This window comes from Rhinoraja longicauda, chromosome 13 (assembly GCF_053455715.1).
Source record: "Rhinoraja longicauda isolate Sanriku21f chromosome 13, sRhiLon1.1, whole genome shotgun sequence".
In the NCBI taxonomy this organism is placed as follows: domain Eukaryota; kingdom Metazoa; phylum Chordata; class Chondrichthyes; order Rajiformes; family Arhynchobatidae; genus Rhinoraja; species Rhinoraja longicauda.
The window spans coordinates 13,682,088-13,707,563 of NC_135965.1; the positions used below are offsets into that span (position 1 = coordinate 13,682,088).

Here is a 25,476-nt window from a genome sequence, read left to right on the forward strand (position 1 = left end):
CCTGTCTATGCCTCTCATAATTTTATACACATCTATCAAGTCTCCCCTCAATGTCCAACATTCTGGGGAAAACAATCCAAGTCAATCCAACCTCTCCCTGCGTCTGAAAGCCAGCGATCCAGGCAGCATTCTGGTAAACCTCCTCTGCACCCTCTCCAAAGCCTCCACACATTTCCTGCAATGAGACCACCTGAATGTTCACATCCATTCAAAATCTACTGCATTTAAACACCCAGGACACATGTAAAGAAAGTCAGTCATTTGATTGTCTTTAAATTATTTTATTCCATGTTCTACAATACATTTTTTTTAGTTTATTGTGGAAATATTCTGCCCTGATAAATCAGGAAGCAGGTAGATGCACCATCACTTAGAGGCCATGCAGGTATGTTCATCAGCACAGTCAGCAATGATGTCCTTGTTTTTAACCATACTAAAAGGTATACCTTAACATGCCACTTGCAGCAAAACAGATTTATTTTTATTATAGATATATATATATATATAATATATATATACATATATATAATATATATATACACACACACACACACATAGTGAACATATTTCTACAAAGTGGATATAAAACGTGAATGAAAAATTAAGAACATGGCTAATTATTTACAAAAAAACACAATTGGTTTGAAATTGGTCCTGGATGTTGGTGGTAAACAGACAAGACACAAACTGGCATCCCATCATAGCCCTCACCTTAAGTGAAGTGAATGACATTGCAAATGGCATGGCTGCTCAAATGGACTGCTGGCAAGCTGATGCCTGTTTTTCACAACTGTCCATGAACAATTTCAATCTCAATGAGTTCATAAAGGTTTACATCTGCAGATGACAGAGAGGAGAGATTGGTTGGTGCATGAACGATCCTATCTGGGGCATCAGACAGAGTCTACGTTTTATCTGATACTATTCTCCTATGAGAGGAAGTTAGAGGCTAACTAAAAGAATAAAAACTATGTCCGAGAAAGATACCGGCTTTTGCCATCATATTATCTTTTTCAAAGACAATGTCCAAAAGCTGGAGGTCAGTAATAAAGTGATTTATTTGACTATTTGTTATCCTTTCCCTTCTTCCTGCATGTTTCCTTGCTCGGCCACAGCTCTGTGGGAGCCAGTCATTCCCTGATTCTTCCACATGGGCATCACAATTCACTGGTAATCCCCATTAACAGAATGTTGGTAAAATTATTTGACTGCGCTCCTTCTGGGCTGAGTCTAATCTCACCCGATCTCCGAACAGGTTCGTTTGAATGGAAAATATTGGATAACGATCAGCCTGACCAATTGTCCCTTGAATTCAGATGCAGTGAGCTGAAGATCAGCTAACTCTAGGGACTGAATCTTGGCACTTTCTAAACGCTATGGAGATACTACTCGTCAGATAAGTCGGCAACGCCACTGGAAGAGCAGAACTGTAGCTTTTTAACCACTGATCAGATCATTTATTCGGTTCATTTGACCAGCTTCTTGGACTTGTTCTCCTCGGTTCCTGCATGGATGTCATTGATAAGGAATGCTTTTTGATTTATTGCTCAACAATCAAAAACAAAACTCATTCACAAAGTGAATTTAAGACTACAAAATTGAAATTACTTTATACTCTTTTGGAAAGAAAATGTTGTTCCAAATAGATGCCGTACATTAGCTTCGATCAACATGAGGCCCTTGCTTTAGAACTACGTAGACCCGTGATGGTTGAGAGGAAGTGGCAGTACTTGCTCAAAGGGCATCCTTACCAGGAACCCAAAAGCTGAGTGGGTTCCAATCATGCCATTAGCCTCAGCACGTAAAAACTGAGACGTCACTAACGCAATTTGTTTCACCTCAACATACCCCAAATCCAAACATCACCCACACGAGCACAAGATACAGATATAACACCAACACTGAAACAACTGGGTTGTCTACCTCACAGTTTTCCAAAAGGTAGAAACAGTAAAGGGCAAAATTGGAAGTTAAAACAAACTAGAACATAAAAAAGATAGCAGCTATTACAACTGTGCCAGCCAATCAGCTTTGGATCATGTTTAACTGGTTGTGATAATGTGTAGCAACAAACTCGAGGCTGCATCACAGGGTTCTGTACATTCACACAGAATTGCTGTTTATTTTTCACTCCCTCAGTTTATAGTCTGCAAGGGTCAGCCGCAAAGTTGACAAGAGCGGATGGTGGAACATAGCACAGTACAGCTCCGTTAAAAGCACGCACGGGCAGCTCGAGAAGTATGTCAGCGTTTCCTTACTCTCCTTCAACAAGTGAAGAGCAGTCATCTTCATCGTCATCATCCTCCTCGTCATCATCGTTGAAGGAGCACGGTGTTTCACCTCGTGATTCAAAGTTTGAGGCAAGACTGCTGGAGTGGTGACTCTCTGGTGCAAGAAACTGTCCTGTTGCTAAGGCAACTTCTACATCCAATGAAAACCCAGGGTTTATGCTGTTGGATAAAAATGAAAAACTAAACACTCAGGTAGCACTGCAATAATACATTTCTGCCGTTTGCCAGTTTCACAAGTTGAATATTGTTCACTGGAAGCTCTCTCATACCATTTTAACAAACTACGCAACAGGAGTATTAATGAGGACAGGTGGATTTGCAAATGCTGAAAGCCAGGAGTTTGAAAAGATTTATTGAAATTATGAGAGAGATTAATGGGTTAACCAGTAATTTCTAATTGTTCAACAAAAACGTTGCAAGTAATTTTGGAAGTGTGCAATATTCAAATGCAAATCTCGTAATAATCTGCTCACCTTGACTGTGAAATGGAGCCAGTTGTTAAGACGGAGGCAGTCTGCATTAGATCTGAAGGCACTTCACTGTTTGCACAGGATGATCTTTCCGCCATTTCTATCGGAAAGAGAACAGTTAAGTCACACTTGTACAGCAAGAAAAATGCAGAGAGCTGCATGGATGAGTGCATCAATGCCCACACTGCAACACCATCACAAGATCAATCAATACAAGCTGAACTTCACAGTCTTTCATTTCCTTCCACCATGATCGGCTGATGGAAGGAATAGTTTGGATTCACAAAGAGCCTTTAATTGTGTCAGGGGCTACGAAAATGCAGTGACCTGTGCAATGTAAACTGAACAACACCCATAAACAGCAATGAGATGAAATACCAGAGATCGTCTACTTTTACATTTGTGTTAGTTGAGGGTCAGATTTTCTTTTTGTTATTGATTTTCAGGGCATGGAGGTAATTGGGAAAGCCAAACCTTATCACTCATCCCCGCACCTGAGTGGTCAGCAATGAGTAGACATTGGCGAAGCTGCTCTGTCTGCTTGCCGAAGCAGCTCTTCCCATCTGTACAGTCATGGAACCATACAGGACGGAAACAAACCCTTCGACCCAACTTGCCCATGCCGGCCCATCTATGCCAATCCCACCTGCCTGCATTTTTGGAAGGGATGGGGCAAGAGTTAGCAAGTAAAGAATAGGATCCATTATAGACAACAAGAGCAATCTGTGCATGAAGCCAGAAGGGATAAGTGAGGCCCTGTATGAATACCTTTCATCGGTATTCACAAAGGAAACAGAGTTTGGAGTTGGAGGATTCAACGGATGAGAAGATGAAATTCTAGTGTGTTTCCATAAATACTGAATGCCTTAAAGGTGGATAAATTACCACGGCCAGATGCGATTTATCACAGGCTACTATGGGAGGCAAGAAGAGTTGTTCTTGTTCAGATCTTTAAATCCTTGTTGATCACAAGTGAGGTGCCAGGTGATTAAAGGACCCCTTTTCAAGGACAGCAGGGAAAAGCCTGGTGATTACAGAGCTGTGAACCCAACATGAATAGTAGGGAAGTTATTGCAAAACTTCCCAATAATCAATGATCATCTGGAAAGGTGGGGATTAATCAGAGATAACCAATATGATTGGATTTTTTTAAGAGGTAACAAAGTGTATTGATGGAGGCAGTACTGTAGATGTGGTATACATGGATTTCATTAAGGGTTTGACAACATCCAACATGGAAGACTGATTCAAAATGTTAAGCCCCACAGGATCCCAGACAAGTTGGTAAATCGAATCCAAAATTAGCTTGACAACAGGAGACAGAGGGTGGTGGCAGAGGGTTGCTTTTGTCATTGGATGCCTGTAACTAGTAGTGTCCCACAAGGAACAGTATTTGGACCCTTGCTGTTTGTAGTAAGTTTGCAGATGACATGACGATTGGTGGAGTTGATAGTGTGGAGTGTAGTCTTACGCCAACAGGTGATACTGATGTGTAGGTGAAATGGGCTGAGAAATGGTAGATGGTTTTGGAAGTGGTAATGAGGCTAGATTGTACCATGAATGGCAGAATCCGAGGGAGCAACGAGAAACAGCAGAGCCTTGGTGTACAGTTTCCAAAGATCCTTGAAGGTGGCAGCTCAAGTAAAGGTTAAGACAGCATATATTGGCCTTCATTAGTCATACAAAAGCAGGGAGACTATGTTCCAACTTTATGAAACATTGGTCAGACCTCAACTGGAGTAATGCCTACAATTCTGGTCACCACTTTAGAGGCAAGATGTGATAGAGCTGGAGAGGATGCAAAGGAAAAATATCAGGATGTTGTCTGGTATGGAGGCTTTTAGTTACGGGAGAATCTCGTTCTGTTTCCCTTGGAGCAGAAGAGGTTAAGAGGGAGGCACAAGGAACTGCAAATGCTGGAATCTGAGCAAAAGTGCTCGAGTAAATCAGTGGGTTATGCAGCATTTGTGGAGGTAATGGACAGGCTACCTTTTAGATCGGGAATGTACATAATCATGAGCAGTGTAGACTGCAGGACTACAGGAAACATTTGCCACTATAGGAGAGAGATAAAACTAGAGGACATGGATTTAGGGTACGGGGCAAGACATTTAGAGGGGACGGTGACTTTTTTAAATCCAGAGTATGGTTGGCACCAGGAATACATGGCGAACACAATCTTTAGGGCAGCACGGTGGTGCAGCATTAGAGTTGTCACCTTACAGCACCAGAAACCCGGGTTCGATCCTGACTATGAGTACTGTCTGTACGGAGTTTATACGTTCACCCCGTGACCGCGTAGGTTTTCTCTGGGAATTCCGGTTCCTCCCACATTCCAAAGACGTACAGGTTTGTAGGTTAATTGGCTTCGATAAGAATTAAAAATTGGCCCTAGCATGCTGGATAGTGCTAATGTACGGGGATCGCTGGTTGGCGCGGACCCGGTGGACTGAAGGACCTGTTTCTGCGCTGTATCCCTAAACTAAACTAAGCCCGAGAGAGTGGTGGGAGCAGAGGCACTGGCAACATTTATCAAATGTATAGAGAAGCTCTCATCGTCCAAGCATAGAAGGCTGGCAGATGGGTGGGTGCGCATTCATCAGCATGGTAGTCTTCTTCTTGCGTATGGCGTACACAGCCTAAAGTTGTAGGTCAAGGGTAGACATCCAGGCCAGGGCAGCATCAGTTCCTGGGTGGATGGCCTTGATGCCACCAGGGAAAAGCCTCAGTGAGCAGTCAGTCACGATGTGTGGGATGGTCTGGTCTGGATATCCGCAGTCGCAAGCAGGGTAGTAGTGGCCTGAGTGGCACATCTCCACGCTGTATAACTCTAAAAGCATCCTCTAAACAAAAATGCCTGCCTTATTCCGCCTGGATTCAGGGGCGCATTGAGCTCTCCTCTTGGATTCTTAATGCAAACAAGGCTCTAATTGCCCACATGCTTAAACTTACAAGGTAAAACGTATCTGAGATGTTTTAGATTTCACAAGTTAGATTCTTGATCTTTAAAAAATAATGCAACATGAATTGCAATATCAAACTCCCTATCAATTTGCAGATAGCCAAAGGAAATAAACAAAAACATATGTTTGCCTCTTGTAATATAATATAATATACGTTTTCCTTTGGCAAGAACTCACATTTGATTGTTACCATGCACTATATAAATTAAAAGCAGCTGAGAAAAACATTGCTTGGTGCATCTTTCATTGAGTTGAATTGGCCACATTCTTGGTCTGGGTAATTCAGCAACAGTGCAAGATGAATGGAGTGACCAGGGCCAGAGTGACTAGTGACCAGCTAGTTCACAAGCTAAGTTAGAGTATTACTGCCAGAATTTGGGATAAGCCCACCAGACCTGCCTCTCTCCTTGCGCATTTACTGAGGAAAGTGGGTGGGAAAACAGTGAGAAGAAACACAACTATATGATACTCCCAATCTGGAGAGCTCAAATCAGTCTTCAATAGAAACAGCAATTTGCCTATAAATTACGGGGAAAAAATCTAAACTATAATGAAAGAAAGCAGGTCTCTTTCTTCAAAATTGCAGTATTTCATGAATACAAATGCAATTTACAATATAAAAATGCAATTCAACTCTTTTTAACAGAACACTTAAGTTTCCGACACAAATATACCCAGTTATCAATTAAGCTAGACGTTGAAGATATTTTGGCAAATATATCCATAATGCAATTGCTGAGACACTGAGCTGTAAGGAATGCAAGAGGATGTACAGTGGTGGGCTCAGCCCTCCCCACCAGTAAAAGCATCTACACCAAGCACTGATTCTATCCCCACCATCGGGGTAAACCCATCTTCTTGCTGCTACTGTTGGACAGGAAGTCTGAAGACACACACCTCCAGGTTCAGGAACAGCTACCTTTCTACACCCATCAGGCTTTCTACACCCATCAGGCTTTCTACACCCATCAGGTTTGAAACAACCTGCACAACCCTAATTCTATGTCGGCAATGGAACACAACAGACCACCTACTGCACTACCATGGAAAGACACAAAATGCTGGCATCATTCATCGGGCCAGTCAGCATCCTGGAGAGCATGGATAGGTGACCCTTCTACAGACCCATGGATAGGTGATGTTTCGGGTCAGGACCCTTCTTTGGACCCATGGATAGGTGACATTTCGAGTCGGTACCCTGCTTCAGACCACCGCTGTACTAGCGTGACCTTGTTTACCCATTGTCGTGTTGTTTTGCAGTCTTTGTTTTTGTACTGCCTTGTGGAATTTGTGTGGAATGTCTATCTAATTTACAGTTTTCGGTGTTGTCTTTGTACTTGTGATGATGCTGCAAGTAAGGTTTTCATTGTACCTGCACACCGTGCTCGAGTATATGACAAGAAACTCGGCTACCTGCTCCTAATGCCCTGTCAATACTAACCTATCACTTACTTTATTATATAAACAGTTGCGTGAAAAAACATGAGCCAATAATTTCACTAGCCACTTATGGCAACACTATGATAGCTCTACAGAACAAGACAATCAGCAGCGATGATTCACTCCGATTTCCACTCATGTCCTGCGGTGAACAATTGAACCGCAACCTCCAGCAAGTGCCCTCAGACTGGTGAATCATCGCTACACGTAAACATTGACTCACTCATCAGAAATAAAACCATCACACAAGGTGAAGCCTTGCTTTGTCAGCAATTCTGTGTCAACTATAACTTGAGTTTTTTAATATCAACTTGCAACACACACCATTTTCACATAGCTGATGCTGAATGCTATAGGTAATAATGGGTATTTTGGCATTTGTGTGTGTTAAAGTGTGTGTGCGCGAGAATGTGCATGTGTTAGTGGGCGGTGTGCGCGAGTGGGTGTGTGTTAGCGGGTGTGCGCGAGAGTGTGTGTTAGAATGAATGTGTGTGTATGTATGTGTGTTAGAGTGTGTGTGTTAGAGTGTGATATGAGGAGAGATGAGGAAGACCCTGTTTATCTCTGGGATTTAACAGAAAAGGAGATCTCTTTACAGGTAGGCACAAATGCTGGAGTAACTCAATGGGTCAGGCAGCTTCTCTGGAGAGAAGGAATGGGTGATGTTTTGGGTAGAGACCCTTCTTCACACTGATGTCAGGGGAGGGGGCGGAACAAAGATAGGATGTAGTCGGAGACAGTAAGACTAGTGGGAAAACTCGGAAGAGGGATGGAGAGAGAAAGCAAGGGCTATCTGAAGTTAGAGAAGTCATTGTTCATACCTATTCCTTTTCTCCAGATTTGTGGACTCCAGCTTTATGTGTCTATCTTAGATGGAGTGACAGGTATTCGGTATGGTTGCTTTTTTAGGTCAGAGAATTGTGTTTAAGAATTAGGAAGTTACTAGCCCAAGTGGACCCATTGGGCCCAAACCTCCTGCATTGGTGCAGCACCCTCCCCCCCTCTTCCCCCCCTCCCCTCCCCTCTCCCTTCCCTCCCCTCTCCCTTCCCCTCCCCTCACTCCATCCCCCTCAACCCCCCTTATCCTCCCTCCCCCCATCCCTCCCTAGTAGATTTAAACTTTAAAATGTGAATAACTTTTAAAATATAACACCGATTTCAATGAAACTTCTTCCATTAGCACCAAAGGGACGACAGTGAGTAAGGTGGGCCTAAAATTGTCGCGCTATCGTGTACCGTTTTGGCTGTAGTTCAGGAACAAACAAACAAACAAAAGGGAGTTTTAGTATATAGATGGTGCAACTTTATCGGAGTTTGGTTAGGCCACATTTGGAGAATCGCAAGCAGTTCTGCTCGTCCCATTACAGAAAGGTATGGAGGCTTTGGAAAGGTTGGAGGGGAGGTTGACCAGAATGATGCCTAAATTAGGGTATTAGCTACAGGGAGAGGCTGGACATGCTTGGATTGTTTTCTCTGGAATGCCGGAGGTTGCAGAAAGTCCTGATAGAAGTATATAACATTATGAGAGGCACAGATAGGTAGACAGCTGGAAACCTTACCCAGGATGGAAAAATCAAGTACAAAAGGGCATAGCTTTAAGATGAGAGGGGCAAAATTTAACGGGAGATGTGCAGCAACTTTTTTTTTCAATTGGGGCATTGAAAATAAGAGTTGGGAAGGTCATGTTACAGCTGTGTAAAACATTGGTTAGACCAGGGCCGTCTTAACGCATGGGCCTGATGGGCACTTGCCCGGGGCCCCACGAGCATAGGGGCCCCATGCTGATCTGTGTATGTTAAGTGACTTGCAATAAATAAATACTACTTTTTCCGCAACATTTTCGGTCCCTAAGTGTTTTTTTCGCAACATTTTCCATCCCTAAGTGCTTCTCACAGCGATCTGTTTCGCAACAATTAGCTCCCTAAGTGTTTTGCTTTTCCATCCCTAAGTGCTTCTCACAGCGATCTGTAAGTGCTTTTCGCAACAATGTAGCACCCTAAGTCCATCGCTAAGTGCTTTTCGCCGGCACGACAGGGGGGGGCTGGTAGGGAAAGGGGGGTGGGGGAGAGTAACGGTGGGGGCGACGGGGAGGGTGGGAGGAGGAGAGAGTGGGGGTGGGAGGAGGCAGAGTGGGACTGGGGAGGGGGACAGCAAGGGTGGGGGTTGGTGGTGGGGGGGAAGAGAGAGTGGTGGAAATGGGGGTGCTGGGGAAAGGGGGGTGGCGGAGAGTAACAGTTGGTCTGGGGGAGAGAGAATGGGGGGGTCGTAGGGGCCCCAATACACTGCTTTGCCCGGGGCCCATAATGCTGTAAAGACGGCCCTGGGTTAGATCACATTTAGAGTATTGGGTTCAGTTCTGGTCACTACACTATAGGAAGAATGTGGAAGCTTCGGAGCGGATACAAAAGCAATTTATCAGGATGTTGCCTGGAATGGAGTAAATTAGCTATAACACAAGACTGGGAAAAAACTTGGATTGTTTTCTCTGGAGCATCAGGGGCTTAGAGATGGGCTGATCGAACAATATAAAATGATGTGAGGCACAGATAGGGTAGTTGGTCAGAGTCTTTTTCCCAGGAAGGAAAATTCAAATGTTAGAGGACACAGCTTTAAAAGAGGGGGAAATGTAAAGCAGATTTGAGAGGCGACACAGAAAATGGAAGGTGTCTGGATCGAACTGCCAAGGGACGTGGTAAGGCAGATACAAGAGCAATGTTTAAGAGGCATTTACACAGATATATGAATGGGCACCATATGCAGACAGTTGAAATTAATTTTAATTTGGTACCATGTTGAAGTCATGTTCCTGTGCTGTACTTCTCTATATTCTATGCTCTAGAAGTATTTTGCGTTTTCAAAAAGGGTTTAAGGGGAGATAACTAAGCTGCGTCCTCTGTCTTGATAAATGATTGGTCCGTTAGGAATGAGGGAAGGAAACTATTTACTTAGAGGATTGTAAATCTTCTAAATTTTAAACACCAAAGAGTGGTATCCAAGAAAGAAAGCATTGGATTTTTTGATGTAAAGGGAACCGAGCAATCTAGGGTAAAAGGAGAGTGCTGGAAATAGTTGCAGATCAGGCCACATCTATGGAGAGGGGGTAAAATTTGGCATTTCAAATCCTAATGGGATCTATCTGAAACATAAACTCTATTTCTATCTTTGCAGATGCTGCCTGACCTTCTGAGTATTTGCAGCAGCATCTTTTTTAAATTTCAGATTGTCAATAATCATATTTATTTTCTTTGCCAAAGAATTTGGGGACAAGATGAGAAAGAACATTTAATTTGGTGGGGGTGGCTTCTGAAGAGACTTTTAAAACAAAGTGGTTTCTGTACAATACATAAAGGGGGAGGCATGAGAGGATTTAACAATAATTTTAAAAAGGAATGGAGGAAAGATCTAGAGAGGACAAGTGAGGGATGGAGTTGGTTAAGCAGATCTTTTCAAAGGCTGACTACCCGATGGGCTCAATGGCAACACTGGAAAAATCTGTGATGAATACTGTTCCGTCACTTTGCATACAGGCAGCTGAATGATTTAGACAACGGCGGCGGCATGCTCCGAATCAACCCCTCATCATAAAAGGGATGAATTCAGAACACTAGCCTTTCCACTCGATTCAGCTGTTTCTATGGGAAACAGTTCTGTCATATTAAGCTGATATCTGATGGTTTTACCCTTGTAACAGATCTTGCTCAGTTTCTTGCAAACTATTCCAAATCCTAATTAACCTGCAGTCTTGATAACAAAATGCAGAAAGCCTTTCATATTAACGCCAGATATGAATGGCCCATCAACTCGCCCTAAAACATTTATCTTTTCTGTGGTTATGCTGTTTCTCTTTCACAGATCTTTTAAAACAGCTTCATGAATTTGTCCATACAAAAACACTAAGCAAAAAACGGAATCCATTAGCTTGCAGACGGCACCGTGTAAATGATAATAAATTCAGAAAAGAACAGAACCTGAAAGAATGTTCTCTGAATGTCAATTGGGAATGGGTTAGTAAGTGTTGCTATGACAACCAGTAGAGCTGCTGGAACTAAATATTCTCTCTTTCACGACCCCCTACCTTAATGGAACAAAGGGGTTTTCAACAAACCTTTGAATTTCCTAGTATTTCCTTTAACTTGCTTGTAATTACATTCTCAGGGACTCATTAACTGCTACCCTCCAAAAAAAAATTAAATTTGAGTTGAAAAAATGCAATGTTTACAATATAATCTAACTGTGAAGGGTGGTGCATAAGAACGGTAAAGATAATTACGCATCCTCTCACCAGCCGAAACACATAAATCAGGAATACTGTGTTTCAGCAGTAGCCCATTAGGGAAAGGGTGTCGGGTTAGGGAGGGGTTAATCAGACAAATTGCAAGCCAGTTCAAAAGGCAATAAACAGGATGCCATCGGAATTCAAGTGAAAATAATTGCCACAGTGCACTGATAAGCCAGACTAGTTTAAAAAGAGCATTCACACAAACAGTGACCGGATCTGGTAAAGGAATATACCTATTGAAGCCGAGTGTCCTAACAAAATTTATTTCCGCAGTATCTTCGGTTTCTGTCCTTTTAGGGAAAGTGAGAATAATAACTTTAATAGCTGTTCAATTATTAGATTTTCTTAAAATGCTATTTTCCAATTTGGGCAATTTGTTGTACGGAACTCAAGGTTACTAGAAATTCCCACCGATAAGCAAAGTAATACTTTTCAGAGACCCAGCACGCAAAGGGCGGTGTGGTGGTGCTGCTGCCTCACAAAGATAGAGACTACGGGTGCTGTCTGTGCAGTTTGTTCGTTCTCCCTGTGACAGCGTGGGTTTCCTCCAGGTGCTCCGGTTTCCTCACACTTTATAAAGATGTGCAGGTTTGTAGGTTAATTGGCTTCTGTAAATTTCTACCCCTAATGTGTAGGATGTGAAAGTGGGATAACATAGAACTAGTGTGAACAGGTGACCGATGGTCACTGTGGACTCAGTGGGTTGAAGGGTCTGTTTCTACGCTCTATCTAAACTAAACAATTTAAAGTGACCATATAGCCCACCAACTCGCACATCTAAGGTATGTGGGAGGAGACCCGTGTTCTTAGGAAGAACTCGAGGCCAAAATTGAACTGGGGTAATAGGCTCACAAGTTCTAGGAGTAGAAATAGGCCATTCAGCCCATCAAGTCTACTCCGCCATTCAATCATGGCTGATCAATCTTTCCCTTTCAACCCCATTCTCCGGCCTTCTTCCCATAACCCCGGACATCCGTACTAATCAAGAATGTCTAGCATTGTGAGGCAGTGGTTCTATTAGCTGCACCAGTGCTACAAATGAAGAGCATTGCTTAAGATCACGAGTCTAATATTCCTCTAGTATTTTGGACAATATATCTTGATCAACCTTGATTATCTGTGCATTATTCAACTGCAGTTCATGTAAGCTTGTTACTACAAACATATTTCACAACAAAAGCAAATGCAGACTAAAAATAATTTTGTTGGTTGCAGAGGATTTTGAACCACTAAAATGATGTAAGATTTTGTTTTCATTGCAACAATTAATTTTTTCTCTTGGATCTCATAATGTCCGGATTCATTCTCTATGAGCCACTCATATCAGTTTATCATTTAGAGTTGTCTCCATTTGAAACAACCGAGGAGACAAACAACAGTCATTTTTGCCTGGATTTTGCAATAATCAATAATTCAGTAATAAAAGGAAATGTTGGAAACATTCAGCAGACCAGTCAGCATCTGTACAAAGAGAAACAGAGTTAACGTTCCAGGGCAAAGACTCTTCCTCAGAACTGGGGAAAAGAAAATAAGCATGAACACAAAGAGAGAGTTAAAGTCGTGCAGGATTAAGAGTGAGGGCAGCAATTTCAATAAGTTATTTTTAAATCTAAATGTAATTAAAATGTGAAAGAATGAGACTTCACAGGTGAAAGTTAATCTGCACAGAGAATTGATTGACTGATACAGCATACAAACAGGTCCTTCGGCCCACCATCGATCACCCATTCACATTAGTTCCATGCTATCCCACTTTCTCATCCATTCCCTACATGCTAGGGGTAATGAAACCTATAAACCCGTACATCTTTGGGACATGGGAGGAAGCCGGAGCACCCAGAGGAAACCCAGGCAGTCACAGGAGGAATGTGCAAACTCCCCATAGGCAGCACCTGAGGTCAGGATCGCCTCGGCAGAAGTCGAACTATCTGTCCGTGGGAGAAGCATGGGGGAAGAGAGAAGAAATGTTCTTGCCTTCCATCACAGTGAGGGGGTATTTGGAGGAGTCACTGTGATGGATGTGTGTGTTAAAATTGTGTGTCTTGTGTCTTTTACTCTGTACTGTTGTGGCTGCGTGGCAAATGATTTTCGATCAATTCAGATTCAGATTCAGAAACCTAAATCTCTGGCGCTGTGAGGCAGCAGGTCACCAACCGTGCAACTTTGTTGTTTGGCATCTACTTCTGAAATAATTATTTACAGACATATATAGGTGATCCTGGCAATGTTAATGTTCTGACTGAAAGCCTTGCTGGACCATTTCAGGGGTAGATAAGAACCATTATATTAGTGGGACTGGAGTAACATTTTGTTTGGCAGGATTTGTGGCTATCTAATGGCTATGTAGCATAACTGTACTTATTCAATGTATTTGAATGAAGAGCCAATAAGTGAGACAGTGGTTCAACATAACAATTTCTTGATTAAATCGCTCAAATGCAGATCAGCAGTCCTGAAATTATTCTATTATTTTCTAATGACAGTGTGTTAGCAAAATCTGGGCCATTGGAAAAGACAAATTAAGCCGCAACTTCCTGTATGAACAGGGAATGTTATACAAGACTATATGTGGGTGTTAGATTTACAAAAAGGACATTTTCGAGGAGGCTGGCCTAATCAATTACTAAAGGAAGGTCAATTAGGCACCCTAATACCACATGACAAGCAGGTTTCATTTTAGATTTTACTTACCTATTACAACATTTATTTACACTATCTGCTGTTTATAGGATTACTACATTTTTTTGCAATCAGAAGGAGAGATTACACTTCAAGAAGCGATTTAAGCAATTCCAGTATCTGTTTCATAATGAAGATTCCGATTGAAAAGTTCATTCTTCCATTAGTGAAAAATACATTCACAACAGGGATGTGCAATTTTGTCCTATGATGAACTATTTATTGGTGACTGTTCAACAACAGTATCTGCTGGGCAGATTGGGAGGTCGGTAATAATCTATATGTGTTGGAAAGATTCCCCCTTTCTGTAATTTTATTTATAAACACTAAACCCTGAGGATGAGATAAAAGGGGGATTTTAATTTCCATCTAAGAAACCTGCAATTGCGTGCATTTAACATAGTAAAAGATTCCAAGGCATTTTTCTAGCGCTAGCGAACAAGGAAATACATAGATACAGAGACAATAGGTGTAGGAGTAGGCCATTCAGCCCTTCGAGCCAGCACCGCCATTCAATGTGATCATGGCTGATCATTCACAATCAGCACCCCGTTCCTGCCTTCTCCCCATATCTCTTGATTCCGCTAGCCCCACGAGCTCTATCAAACTCTCTTTTGAATGCATCCAGTGTATCGGCCTCCACTGCCTTCTGAGGCAGAGAATTCCACAAATTCATGACTCTCTGTGTGAAAAAGATCATCCTCATCTCGTTCTAAATGGCCTACCCCTTATTCTTAAACTGTGGCCCCTGGTTCTGGACTCCCCCGACATCGGAAAATAGGGAAAGATCACGAAACCTCAGTAAGCAAGGTGGATTGTGAGGAGCAACATCTGTTATCATATCATATCATATCATATACATACAGCCGGAAACAGGCCTTTTCGGCCCTCCAAGTCCGTGCCGCCCAGTGATCCCCGTACATTAACACTATCCTACACCCACTAGGGACAATTTTTACATTTACATTTACCCAGCCAATTAACCTACATCACCCAGCCAATGCTGCATGACTCTCTGATACGTGTGATCTCACCTGGCTAAATGACAGTGTGGAGGGGAATTGGTACAGTTTGTGCCCGAATTCAAATATTTTTGGTGAACAATATGTGGTAAAAGAGCAAAATAACAGTGTGGTTACTCAAACAAATTAAACAGTACTAAATTGATATAAAGATTATCTGCTATTTTGCTTCACAAAATGCTGGAGTAACTCAGCAGGTCAGGCAGCATCTCAGGAGAGAAGGAATGGTTGACGTTTCGGGTCGAGACCCATCTTCAGACTGCTATTTTGCTTAGTCACCCAAGCTATGCATTAGGGTAGTTCTTATGAGGTCTGAAGAAGGGTCTCGACCTGAAACGTCACCCATTCCTCTCCAGAGGCTGCCTTCCCGCTGAGTTACTCCAGCATTTGTGTCTATCTTAGTTATTACTAGACCAAGTGGACCCGTTGGGCCCAAACCTCTCCTGCATTGGTGCAGCACCCTCTCCTCTGCCTCCCCTTCCCCCCCACTCCATCCCCCTCAACCCCCCTTATCCTTCCACCTCCCCCTCCCTCTCCCCCCCCCCCCCCCCCCACTCCCGGAGAGAGATTTAAACTTTAAAATGTGAATAACTTTAAATATATAACACCGATTTCAATTAAACTTCTTCCATTAGCACCAAAGGGACGACGGTGAGTAAGGTGGGCCTAAAATTGTTGCGCTATCGTGTACCGTTTTGGCTGTAGTTCAGGAACAAACAAACAAACAAACGAGAGTTTTAGTATATAGATAGATTAGATGAAGGTTCTATAAGGAATATGATAAACAGTGTAATGGATTAAAATCGTTCCTTGCAGTTACTAACCTGCAACATAGGGCTGCAAAACTTTTGGCACCAATGAGTTTGCAGTTTTTAAATTTTCTGGAGTACATTTGCCAGATTCCAAGCCAAAGGACATCCCCATACGTTTCAGGACTTCAATATCGTCGTGAATCTCAAACGTGTTGTCAAAGTTGAATAGATATTCAAACCTGAGATAATTTGCAAAATGTAATTAAACACAAAATGTGAAGCTACAAATTCACAACAGTTCAATTTACATTAACAATTGTGTTTTTTCATGTAAGATAATAGCAAAGATCAAATTGGGTTGAAATATGCCTTTAGTCACAGAAGGCAAGTGGATTACCAGGTACAACGTATTGTTTAGTTTAATTTAGAGATACACCATGGAAACAGCCCCTTCAGCCCACTGAGCCCACGCTGACCGTAGATCACAATCAAACTAGTTCTGTTATCCCACTTTGTCATTCACTCCTTACACACTAGGGGAAATTTACAGAGGCTAATTTAACCTACAAACCTGCATGTCTTTGGGATGTGGGCTGAAACCAGAGGAAACCCACACGGTCACAGAGAGAACGTGCAAAGTCAACATAGACAGTAACCGAGGTCAGGATCGAATCTGGGTCTCTGGCGCTGTGAGGCAGCAGCTCTACCAGTTATGCCACTGTTCTGCCCAGTTAATATATTCATTTGTACTGGTTTTGATCACTGAAGGGTTTTGGAGAGGAATTTTCTTACGGTTCTTCACTATATCTCTCCAGGAGCTTTAAAAACTGGGCTGCTTGGGATGAAAGCTCCCCAGGCAGAAGTGTGAGATAGCTCATCATGATGCTCCAGGAAGCATGGGTGGAGTAGTGGATCTTTTTCTGTCCATGTTGTTGCTATTAATATCAACCATTTTAGCTGTAAACTAATCAACCTTGGATATCTTGACAACATCTGGTTATTAAGTTTAAAACAATTCTATCAAGGATTACTCAACACCTTAACAGAGCACCAGAACGAGAAGGTAGTCATGGCAACCATTACGTTGACTTAATTTCAAGGAAGTTCCATAATGGCAGAGACTGTTTTTTTGTCTGTAGTGTTCAGCGTCATGCAGCAAGACATGTCAGATCAATAATCAAAAATGCAAAGCAATTTAAGTTTTAAAGATAAAATGAAACAAATACATCTAAAATATAATTTTTACATAAATGCTTTAAGCACTTACTTTTGTGTGCCTTGTCTTCTCACCTCATTCTCTTTGATTTTATTATTTTGAACCCAACTATTCCATCTATTGAAAATTATGGATTTAAAGATTTTGGTACACTTATCTTTCACTAGTTATATTTTCCTTTCAAAGTGGCTTCTGGTAGGAATTATTTTCAAATGGAAGAGATGCTACTTGGCCAATCAAGACTTGAGTGGGGAACCTGTCGTCATCACATTGAAGTGGGGCAGTGACATTTTGAACATAATTTTCTCCACTGCAGTCGTAATGAAATGATAAGCTCAATGCCCACAGAATCTTCGTCCTTTTTTTTAATCTACACAACATTAACACCCAGTTTTGGAATGACATTCTGAATTAAGGGCACTTAACTATGTATCTCATAAAACATACACAGGCAATCCATGATCCTGCCACATCTGGCAAAAATGTACCACAATAATGTGGCATGTAAGCAAAGTTAAGAAGAACAAGTACACTAAGTATTATCTTGGTTAAAATTAACTCAATGTTAATGCCCCTCATGTTGCTCGGTCGGTACTCACTTATCACTGGAGATGCTGCAGTCGATGACAGTCCTTTTGCTGGTGTTGACTATGATGAAAGGCAACTGAATAGTAGAATTTGGTGCAGGGGGACTCTGTGTCTGTTGTTCCAATTGTTTGTTCCTCTGTACCAGATTTTTGAATGCTATTTGCTTTTAGTAGGAAAAAGGGGGGGAAAAAGTTTTAACCACAGACTAGAAACAAATGAAAAACAAGATAGAGCTTCATCATGAAATTCAAAATTAGAGCTTAGAATATAAATAGGGAAAGATTAAAAGTATAAAGATAAATCAAAGAGAAAATGCACGAAATAATTATTGCAATAAATCAAAAAGGGAAGGGAGGAATGAGTGTGGCTGAACAATTGTGCAAAGACAAAGAAATCCCAGTGAACATTCACATGCTGATGTTTGAAAAGCATTAATTAGAACGATACTGGAAATTAATGATTCAATATGCATCCAATCAATTAATACTGCTTTGTGCAAGGATTTTGATATTCCACCATCCACTTTTTATGACTTCATTGGTTGATATTTGAATAAATGAAAGATTGATTAAACAGTATTTTTTTATCCGGTTGCTTTAAACTTGAAGCCTGTTATCTTATCACCCCATGAAGAGATTATTTTTTTTCTGCTTGGTGAAGCAACAGAAATATTTAACAAAAGTCAGAAACTCCTTCCAGAGTGATGCATGATATTTCAGGTTATTGGTTTGCATCCCTGACTTGGTTTGCATCTTCTTGTGTTCAAAGTTATATTCAATGGTCAAATAAAACATGTTTAGGTTCCTGTTTTTTCACTTCCTTGGAAACAATGCTATGATCCAATTATGTTCCATGTGAAAAAACTGCTGGAGGAACTCAGCAGGTCAGGCAACATCTGTGGAGGGATAACAGATGGTAGACACAAACTGCTGGAGTAACTCGGCGGGTCAGGCAGCATCTCAGGAGAGAAGGAATGGGTGACGTTTCGGGTTGAGACCCTTCTTCAGACTGGAGTCTGAAGAAGGGTCTCGACCCGAAACGTCACCCATTCCTTCTCTCCTGAGATGCTGCCTGACCCGCTGAGTTACCTCAGCATTTTGTGTCAACCTTCGATTTGAACCAGCATCTGCAGTTATTTTGCTACACATCTGTGAAGGGATAATGAGAATTGGAGCTTCGGGTCGAGACACTTCAATTGCACTGTGCAACCTTAATCTGCACCACCCTCAGCAGCAGAACAACACGGACCATGTTTTCTAATTTTGTTTTGCACCAATGTCCTGTTTTTTTTCCCTCATCCCTTTTTTTGCCTGTCTTATGTTTTTGGGTGTTGTCCAAGTCTATATGCCTGTGATGCTGCTGCATGGAAGATTTTCATTTACCCGTACCGCATTGTACTTCTGCATAAGACAATACATTTAACTCGACATCTCTTACAGAGTTCCTCCAGCAGTTTTTTTTTCCTTTAGGGTTGTGCCCCCATTTTAATGCTCCATTTGAAGATATTTATTTACCCCCCTCTTTCAGTAATAGGTCTAACTGGCTGAGTTCTCAATGTGCAGTTCCCTGTGAGAAGCAGCAGTCGTTGCCTATCTCTTTTGAACCAAGACTCTTTAAAACATTAAACCAAGTTACAATGCAGTGACTTTATCCAATATTTATGATTAAACAAATGGGAGAGATATCATGTGATTTTCAATCATGTTCTATCCATTTTTCCCAAGTGACAAAGAAATCCATTTGTCCCATTGACTCTAAATCAACTCTCAGAGCAATCCATTCCTTCTTTTATTTCCTTGTAACCTATTATCTCTCACATGACCATTAACACTGCAACACCCCTCCCCCCCTTCACAATTCTCTGACTGCACACGTAAACCAGAGGCAAATCACAGCGGTCAGATCACCTACCAGCCATTTATTGTTGAAATGCATTACAAAGTAATGTAGGGAAAGCTGTTACGTCAAGTTTTTATTATTCTGCAATAGTCGACTGGCTGAAAAATAATAGGCTGGTAATGAAGCTGAGGTTAAAAACAAACTCCTGGAGAAAGATAGCGGGCTAGGCTGCATCTGAGGAGGGAAATGGACAGGCAAAGTTTCGGGTTGGGACCCTCCAGAATGCAGAGGTGTCCTGACCTGAAATGTCGTCTGTCTAGATGGGGTTTTTTTAATATCAAAAATTACTTTATTCAAGTAATAAATATTTACAAAACATCTTCTTTTTAACAACCCCATCTGACATTTCCGGAGGTTACACGTTCAATACAGGAATTCATTTCCAAATTTACATTAAAATTTACACAGTATCCCTTATTTGGAGGGGCGTCTAGATGTTGCCTGACCCACTGAGCTCCTCTGGCAGTTTGTTTTACATTCAAGCTTCCAGCATCTGCAGTCTCTTGTATCTTGAGATACGTTAAAGCTCTGTTTGGCTGTCATGATTTGCAATGGCTGTAAAATGGACCAGTGATAGGGTAGTAACTAGAAACCAGGCATTGCATTTTGATGATTAAATAAAAAGTTACCTGAACTGTGCAAATTGCTTTGTTTGGAAAGATATCAGTAGAATATAAATATTTATTATTCAAACGCAGGAGCATGCCATTTGGCCAATCGAATCCCACAAGTCTCCAAACTGAACCATCCCATGAGTCCCATTCCCAGCTTTATCATGATCCCTGAAACCCAGCAACTTGCTCCCTTCCCCAAATGCTCCTTCATTCTTTTGCCACATATCTACACTAGGGGTCATTTACAGTAACCAATTTGCCTACCAGACAGGTGACGTGGGAGGAAACCAGAGTACGCTGAAGAAACAGTCAGAACCTTTTTCCACCCAGGGTGGAAAAATTAAATATGAGAGAGCATAGCTTTAAGGTAAGAGAGGCAAAGTTTAAAACAGATGTGTGGGGCAAGTTTTTTTTTACGCAGAGGGTGGTGAGTGCCTGGAATGTGCTGCCAGGTATTGTGGTAGAGGCAGATACGATAATGGCATTTAAGAGACCTTTGGATAGGCAAATGGATATGCAGGAAATTGGATTATGTGCAGGCAGATTAGAGTTGATCTTGGAATTATGTTTGGCACAGACAATTTGGGCCGAAGGGCTTGTTGAATCCCACGCAGTTACTGGGAGAAGAAGCAAATTCCAAGCAAACTGCATAGAGATCAGTGTAGGATCTCAATCCCTGGAGCCATGAGGCAGCAGTGCTAACTGCAGTGTCCGTGTTCTCCACGTAACACAGCACCTTTAACACTGGAGATATTCTCCAACATTTCACCAAGATACAACAGGGAGAATAATGACAAGCTGCCAATGTAAATACTAGCAGTGGTAATAAATTGATTTGTTTTTTAGCAGGATGTATGTTTTGCTTTTGAATTCCACATAATACAGCATATTCAAAATTGCAGAAGTACATCTGGAGAAAGTCAGGAGTGAAAGCAAGCTGTACTGTGGGAATGAAAATGGAAATGATTCAGGAAAGTAGTTGAAGACATAATTTGTATTTTTGGAACATTTTCTCAAAGATGGTCCAAAAGTAACATTGACATAAGTCTGAGAACTGGTCCCCTGCCTATACTCTCAGCCAAAGAACATGCTATGCAGTGTTAAGAATATAATTAGGAAACTTGGCAAACGGGCTAAGGGAATATAAACATAAGAAATTACAATCTTCATAGTTTCAATGTGGGTGAATTACTAGATTTTTCTATCTATAGATAATTGTAATCCTATTTTTAAAAGGCAACAAAGAGCTTTGATATACATAGCTCTTCTGCCTGACAACTGCCAAGTCTTTGTCATTTTTCTTCCGCGTTCATGAATTATTCCATTAAGATTAGCTTCATATGATACATAACTATTCACAACAACCTGTCCATATTAATTTACCCTCTTTATCTTTGTTCTGACTTAAGGGTTCAAAGGCTTAATTGCACTTGAAATACAAACACAAGCAACATTGATGCATTTATTCAGGCCCACATCTGAGCAGATTTTCTATGGACACACATTTGTTACCTGCAGAATCAATTCTTCTAGTTGAGCCCTCTTTTGTTTGATCCGTTCTATTCGCCTTTGTTTCTCCACCTGAAAATGAGAGTTGCCATTAGCACAAAATGTACCAGGCACCTGGATTTGAAAACACTTAGTCGCCGTCGTGAGCCTCATGTTGGATCATTTCCAAACAGATAAAGTAAATGTCCCTTTGGATTTGACAATTAAATGGCTTTGGCCACTTCCAATTGTTCCAGGAAGCTCAGAACTGCCTAAAACGTCACCTATTCCTTTCCTTCATAGATGCTGCCTGACCCGCTGAGTTACTCCAGCTTTATTTGTCTATCTTTGGTTTAAACCAGCATCTGCAGTTCTTCCTACACTACTGCAATGTAATGTCAGTTACCCTTGCAATGCCAGAGTTAGAGACAAGGGATACAAAATGTGAGAAAAAGGGCATCTGTGCAGATAGAAATAGAGGCAAGACACAAAGTGCTGGTGTAACTTGAGCGGGTCAGGCAGCATCTCTGGAGAACATGGATAGCTGACGTTTCAAGTCGGGACTCTTTTTCAGACTGTTTTTTTTTAAAACAAGGAATCCTCACCTCCTAGCGACAAGAAACAGAGGTAATGTTTTAAATTGATGGGATTTTATTAGAACATTCTAACAAAAAGTCTTTGATTTGAATTATCAACTTTCTTTTGTTTCTCCACAAATACTACTGACCTGCTGAGTATTTACAGCGTTTACTTTTATTTTCCAGATTTCCAGTATTTATAGTCTTTTGTTCTTCCATTCAAGGAGGCTACTTAGAGGGCACCCTTCCCAAGTAGATAAAACCCAGCTCATAATCCAGTCAACTGGACTGCAAAAAAAGAGGCTCCAAAAATATCAAGTCTCCAGCAATCAATTGCAATGTTTCTGGTAGTTAGTAGCATACAATGTTCTCGAACTTGTCATCTTTCACAAGATGGTAAACATGTCTATGCATGTGTATTAAAAATACAGAGCTTCCGTTAAAGATAAAAGTTTATTACCTCATCTGAATGTCAAAAATATTCTGTCATTAAAAACATAAAGTCAAATATTTGAAGCATCCGGTCGCATTTTGTTTCACATTGTGTGATTACACATCTGGAAATGGTTCATTTCAAAAATGCCCTGAAGTTAGCTTTTAAAAATGAACGGTTTTAAAGAATTATGTTCTGAAAGACACCCGCAGCTCCGGATGCAATGGAGTCAGTGGTGTCCAAAATAAGATTAGCTGCTTGCAAGAAGATTCTTTATTCGCGGTCTGATAAATACATGCAAGATTCTCCTTTATCTATAATGGGCGCGATACATACAAGGGAGGATAGAAATTGCTGCAAGAAAAAAACTGTGCCATCCCTACTCATAGTAATAACTCCAATTCTTTGATTTATTTCTTTTTATGCAAAAAGTGTGGTTTGATTTTTAATGTCCATCTTCAATTGCCCTTGTGAAGTTTTCTTGAAACTTTGTGAAGTCCATAAAGGTACTCAAATGAAGCTGTTAGTGGAGAAATTCCACGATTATATAACAAGTGAACAAACCTAACTCAAAAAAAAAGATTAATTCATTGTTTTAAAATCTGAGTGGGTAAGTTTTATAGCAGCAGTAATATGTGGTGAAGTAAATATTCACCTCCATATTGTAATGTAAGGGTTAAAGCAGGCTCTTCAGCTAAAATTGAGTTGTCTGTTAACAGTTCCCATGTTGAACAAACAGGCTTGCTTCCAAAAACAATAAGGTGTTTAGGAAAATAACTCGTTCACTTGGAAGAACTGGTGGCCTCACATGAGGTCGTGGGTCATGCAGCTGCAAGGACATAGAACACGCATGTAAAAGGCAAACTTTTCTTCCCAGAGGCTTCTGATGCAATAAATAACCGTGTTCCCATCGCTGAGGAGGAGGGAAAAGGCACGTTCGCATTGAGTATATGTCCATGCTGCGACTGAGCTCACCGGACCTCTCCTTGGGCCGGGAGCTGGAGTTCGAAGCCAAGACCTTCGAGTTCTCCAGACCGGCCATCGCAGGTTGGAGATCCCGATGGTCAGAAGGTCATGAGACTCATTGCTACCAGCCACTGCCCGTATTTGTGAAAATCTGTGAGCAGATGAGGCCTTACCAAATATATCACCATATTTCACTGTACTTTAAAAAAACGTTTCTTTGTAACCTTAGTGATTTTTCTCTATCATTGATCCGAATCTTCAAAACTGCTTGTACCATTACAAACGCAACTGAGGAAATACATTTGGAACTAGTTTTCACAAGCAATTTTTAATATGTATTTTTAATTATCAAAAAGATAATACAGCCTAGTTCTGGGGAGATGGAATTGAAAAGCAGAGGTTATGCTAAACTTGCATTGAACCAGGATATTGTACTACTTTTGAAAATAGGATATAAAGTTCAGGTAAGGATCAACAACTTTGGGTCTTCATTCTCCTTCGTAGAGGCTAAACAGTGACCTAGTTTAATATTATAAAATGAATCTAAATAGATATAAAAAGAGTGTTTCCTCTTGTCGAGAAGAGCAAAACTAGAGGAAATTAATATAATCAAAGAACAAGAAATGAAGTGAGGAAATCGGAGTACAAGAATACAGGAGCAGAAGTAGGCCACTCAGTTCCTCAAGCCTGTTCTAACATTCAAGGTGATCATGCTGATCGGCGTCATGCCTCTACCCCTCCCCTGTGACCCCTCCCCCACAAAACTCTTCACCCATCCCCTGTGCCCGTCCCACATAACCTATAACACCCAACCTGGACTGAAAAACTTCAGATAGTCCCTGCTTTCCCTCTCTATACCCTCCCCCTTCCCAGTTCTCCCACTAGTCTTCCTGTGTCCGACTACATCCTATCTTTGTCCCGCCCCCTCCACTGACAACAGTCTGAAGAAGGGTCTCGACCCGAAACATCACCCATTCCTTCTCTCCAGAGATGCTGCCTGACCTGCTGAGTTACTCCAGCATTTTGTGTCTACCTTCGATTTAAACAAGCATCTGCAGTTTTTTTCCCCTGCACCCACCCCTCTGCCTGTCCCACGTAACCCTCAAATCCACGCTTTCAGAAGTGTATCTACTTTTTTTTTAAACTAACTCTGGTGATCTAGGTTTCAGTTCCATACGGTATAGATTTTCAGAGACACGCCATTCTCTGTAACAAAATATTCCCATGCAATTTAGTATTAAATGACCGCCCCCTTATTTTGTAACTATGTTTCCTCTTTCAAGACTCTCCTACTAATGGAAACATCTCAATATTGTCTCTATCACGCCCCAAGAGTATCTTGCAAAGGGCTGGAGTAACTCAGAGGGTCAGACAGCATTTCTGGAAAACATGGATAGGAAACTTTTGGGACAGGGCCTTTCTTCAGACTCTATGAAATCTGAAGAAGGGTACCAATCCGAAACGTTGCCTATCCACGAGTCTGAAGAAGGATCCCGATCCAAAATGTTGCCTATCCATTGGTCTGAAGATTCCCAATCCGAACCTTTGTCTATCCATACCCTCCAGAGATTCTTCTGCCTGACTCACTGAGTTACTTCAGTACTTTGTGTTTGGTGCAAGATTCCAGCATATGCAGTTCCTTGTGCCTCCACTAGTATCTTTCATGTTTCTATACGATCACTCCTGCAAAGAATATAAATCTAAACGTTTTAGCTGTTCGTGATAAGACATCCCTCCAGCAATTCGTCTAGTAAATCTTTCTAGGCTGCCTCCAATGCTAGTACAAGAAATAACCACT

General features: G+C 41.4%; 1 protein-coding gene across 10 annotated transcripts in view; it reads right to left on the reverse strand.

Annotated features, from left to right (window-relative positions):
* Positions 1–272: 272 nt before the first annotated feature.
* Positions 273–25,476, reverse strand: part of LOC144599462 (transcription factor Dp-2-like) — a 176,236-nt gene continuing 151,032 nt past the window's right edge. For all 10 annotated transcript variants that reach the window (XM_078410409.1, XM_078410406.1, XM_078410402.1 and 7 more), the window contains 5 exons: positions 21,726–21,794; positions 17,712–17,863; positions 15,969–16,135; positions 2,765–2,861; positions 273–2,450 (listed from right to left, as the gene is read on the reverse strand). In XM_078410409.1, the coding sequence (XP_078266535.1) occupies positions 2,255–2,450; positions 2,765–2,861; positions 15,969–16,135; positions 17,712–17,863; positions 21,726–21,794 (681 nt within the window). In that variant the 3' untranslated portion in view covers positions 273–2,254. The remainder of the gene's footprint in view (positions 2,451–2,764; positions 2,862–15,968; positions 16,136–17,711; positions 17,864–21,725; positions 21,795–25,476) is intronic.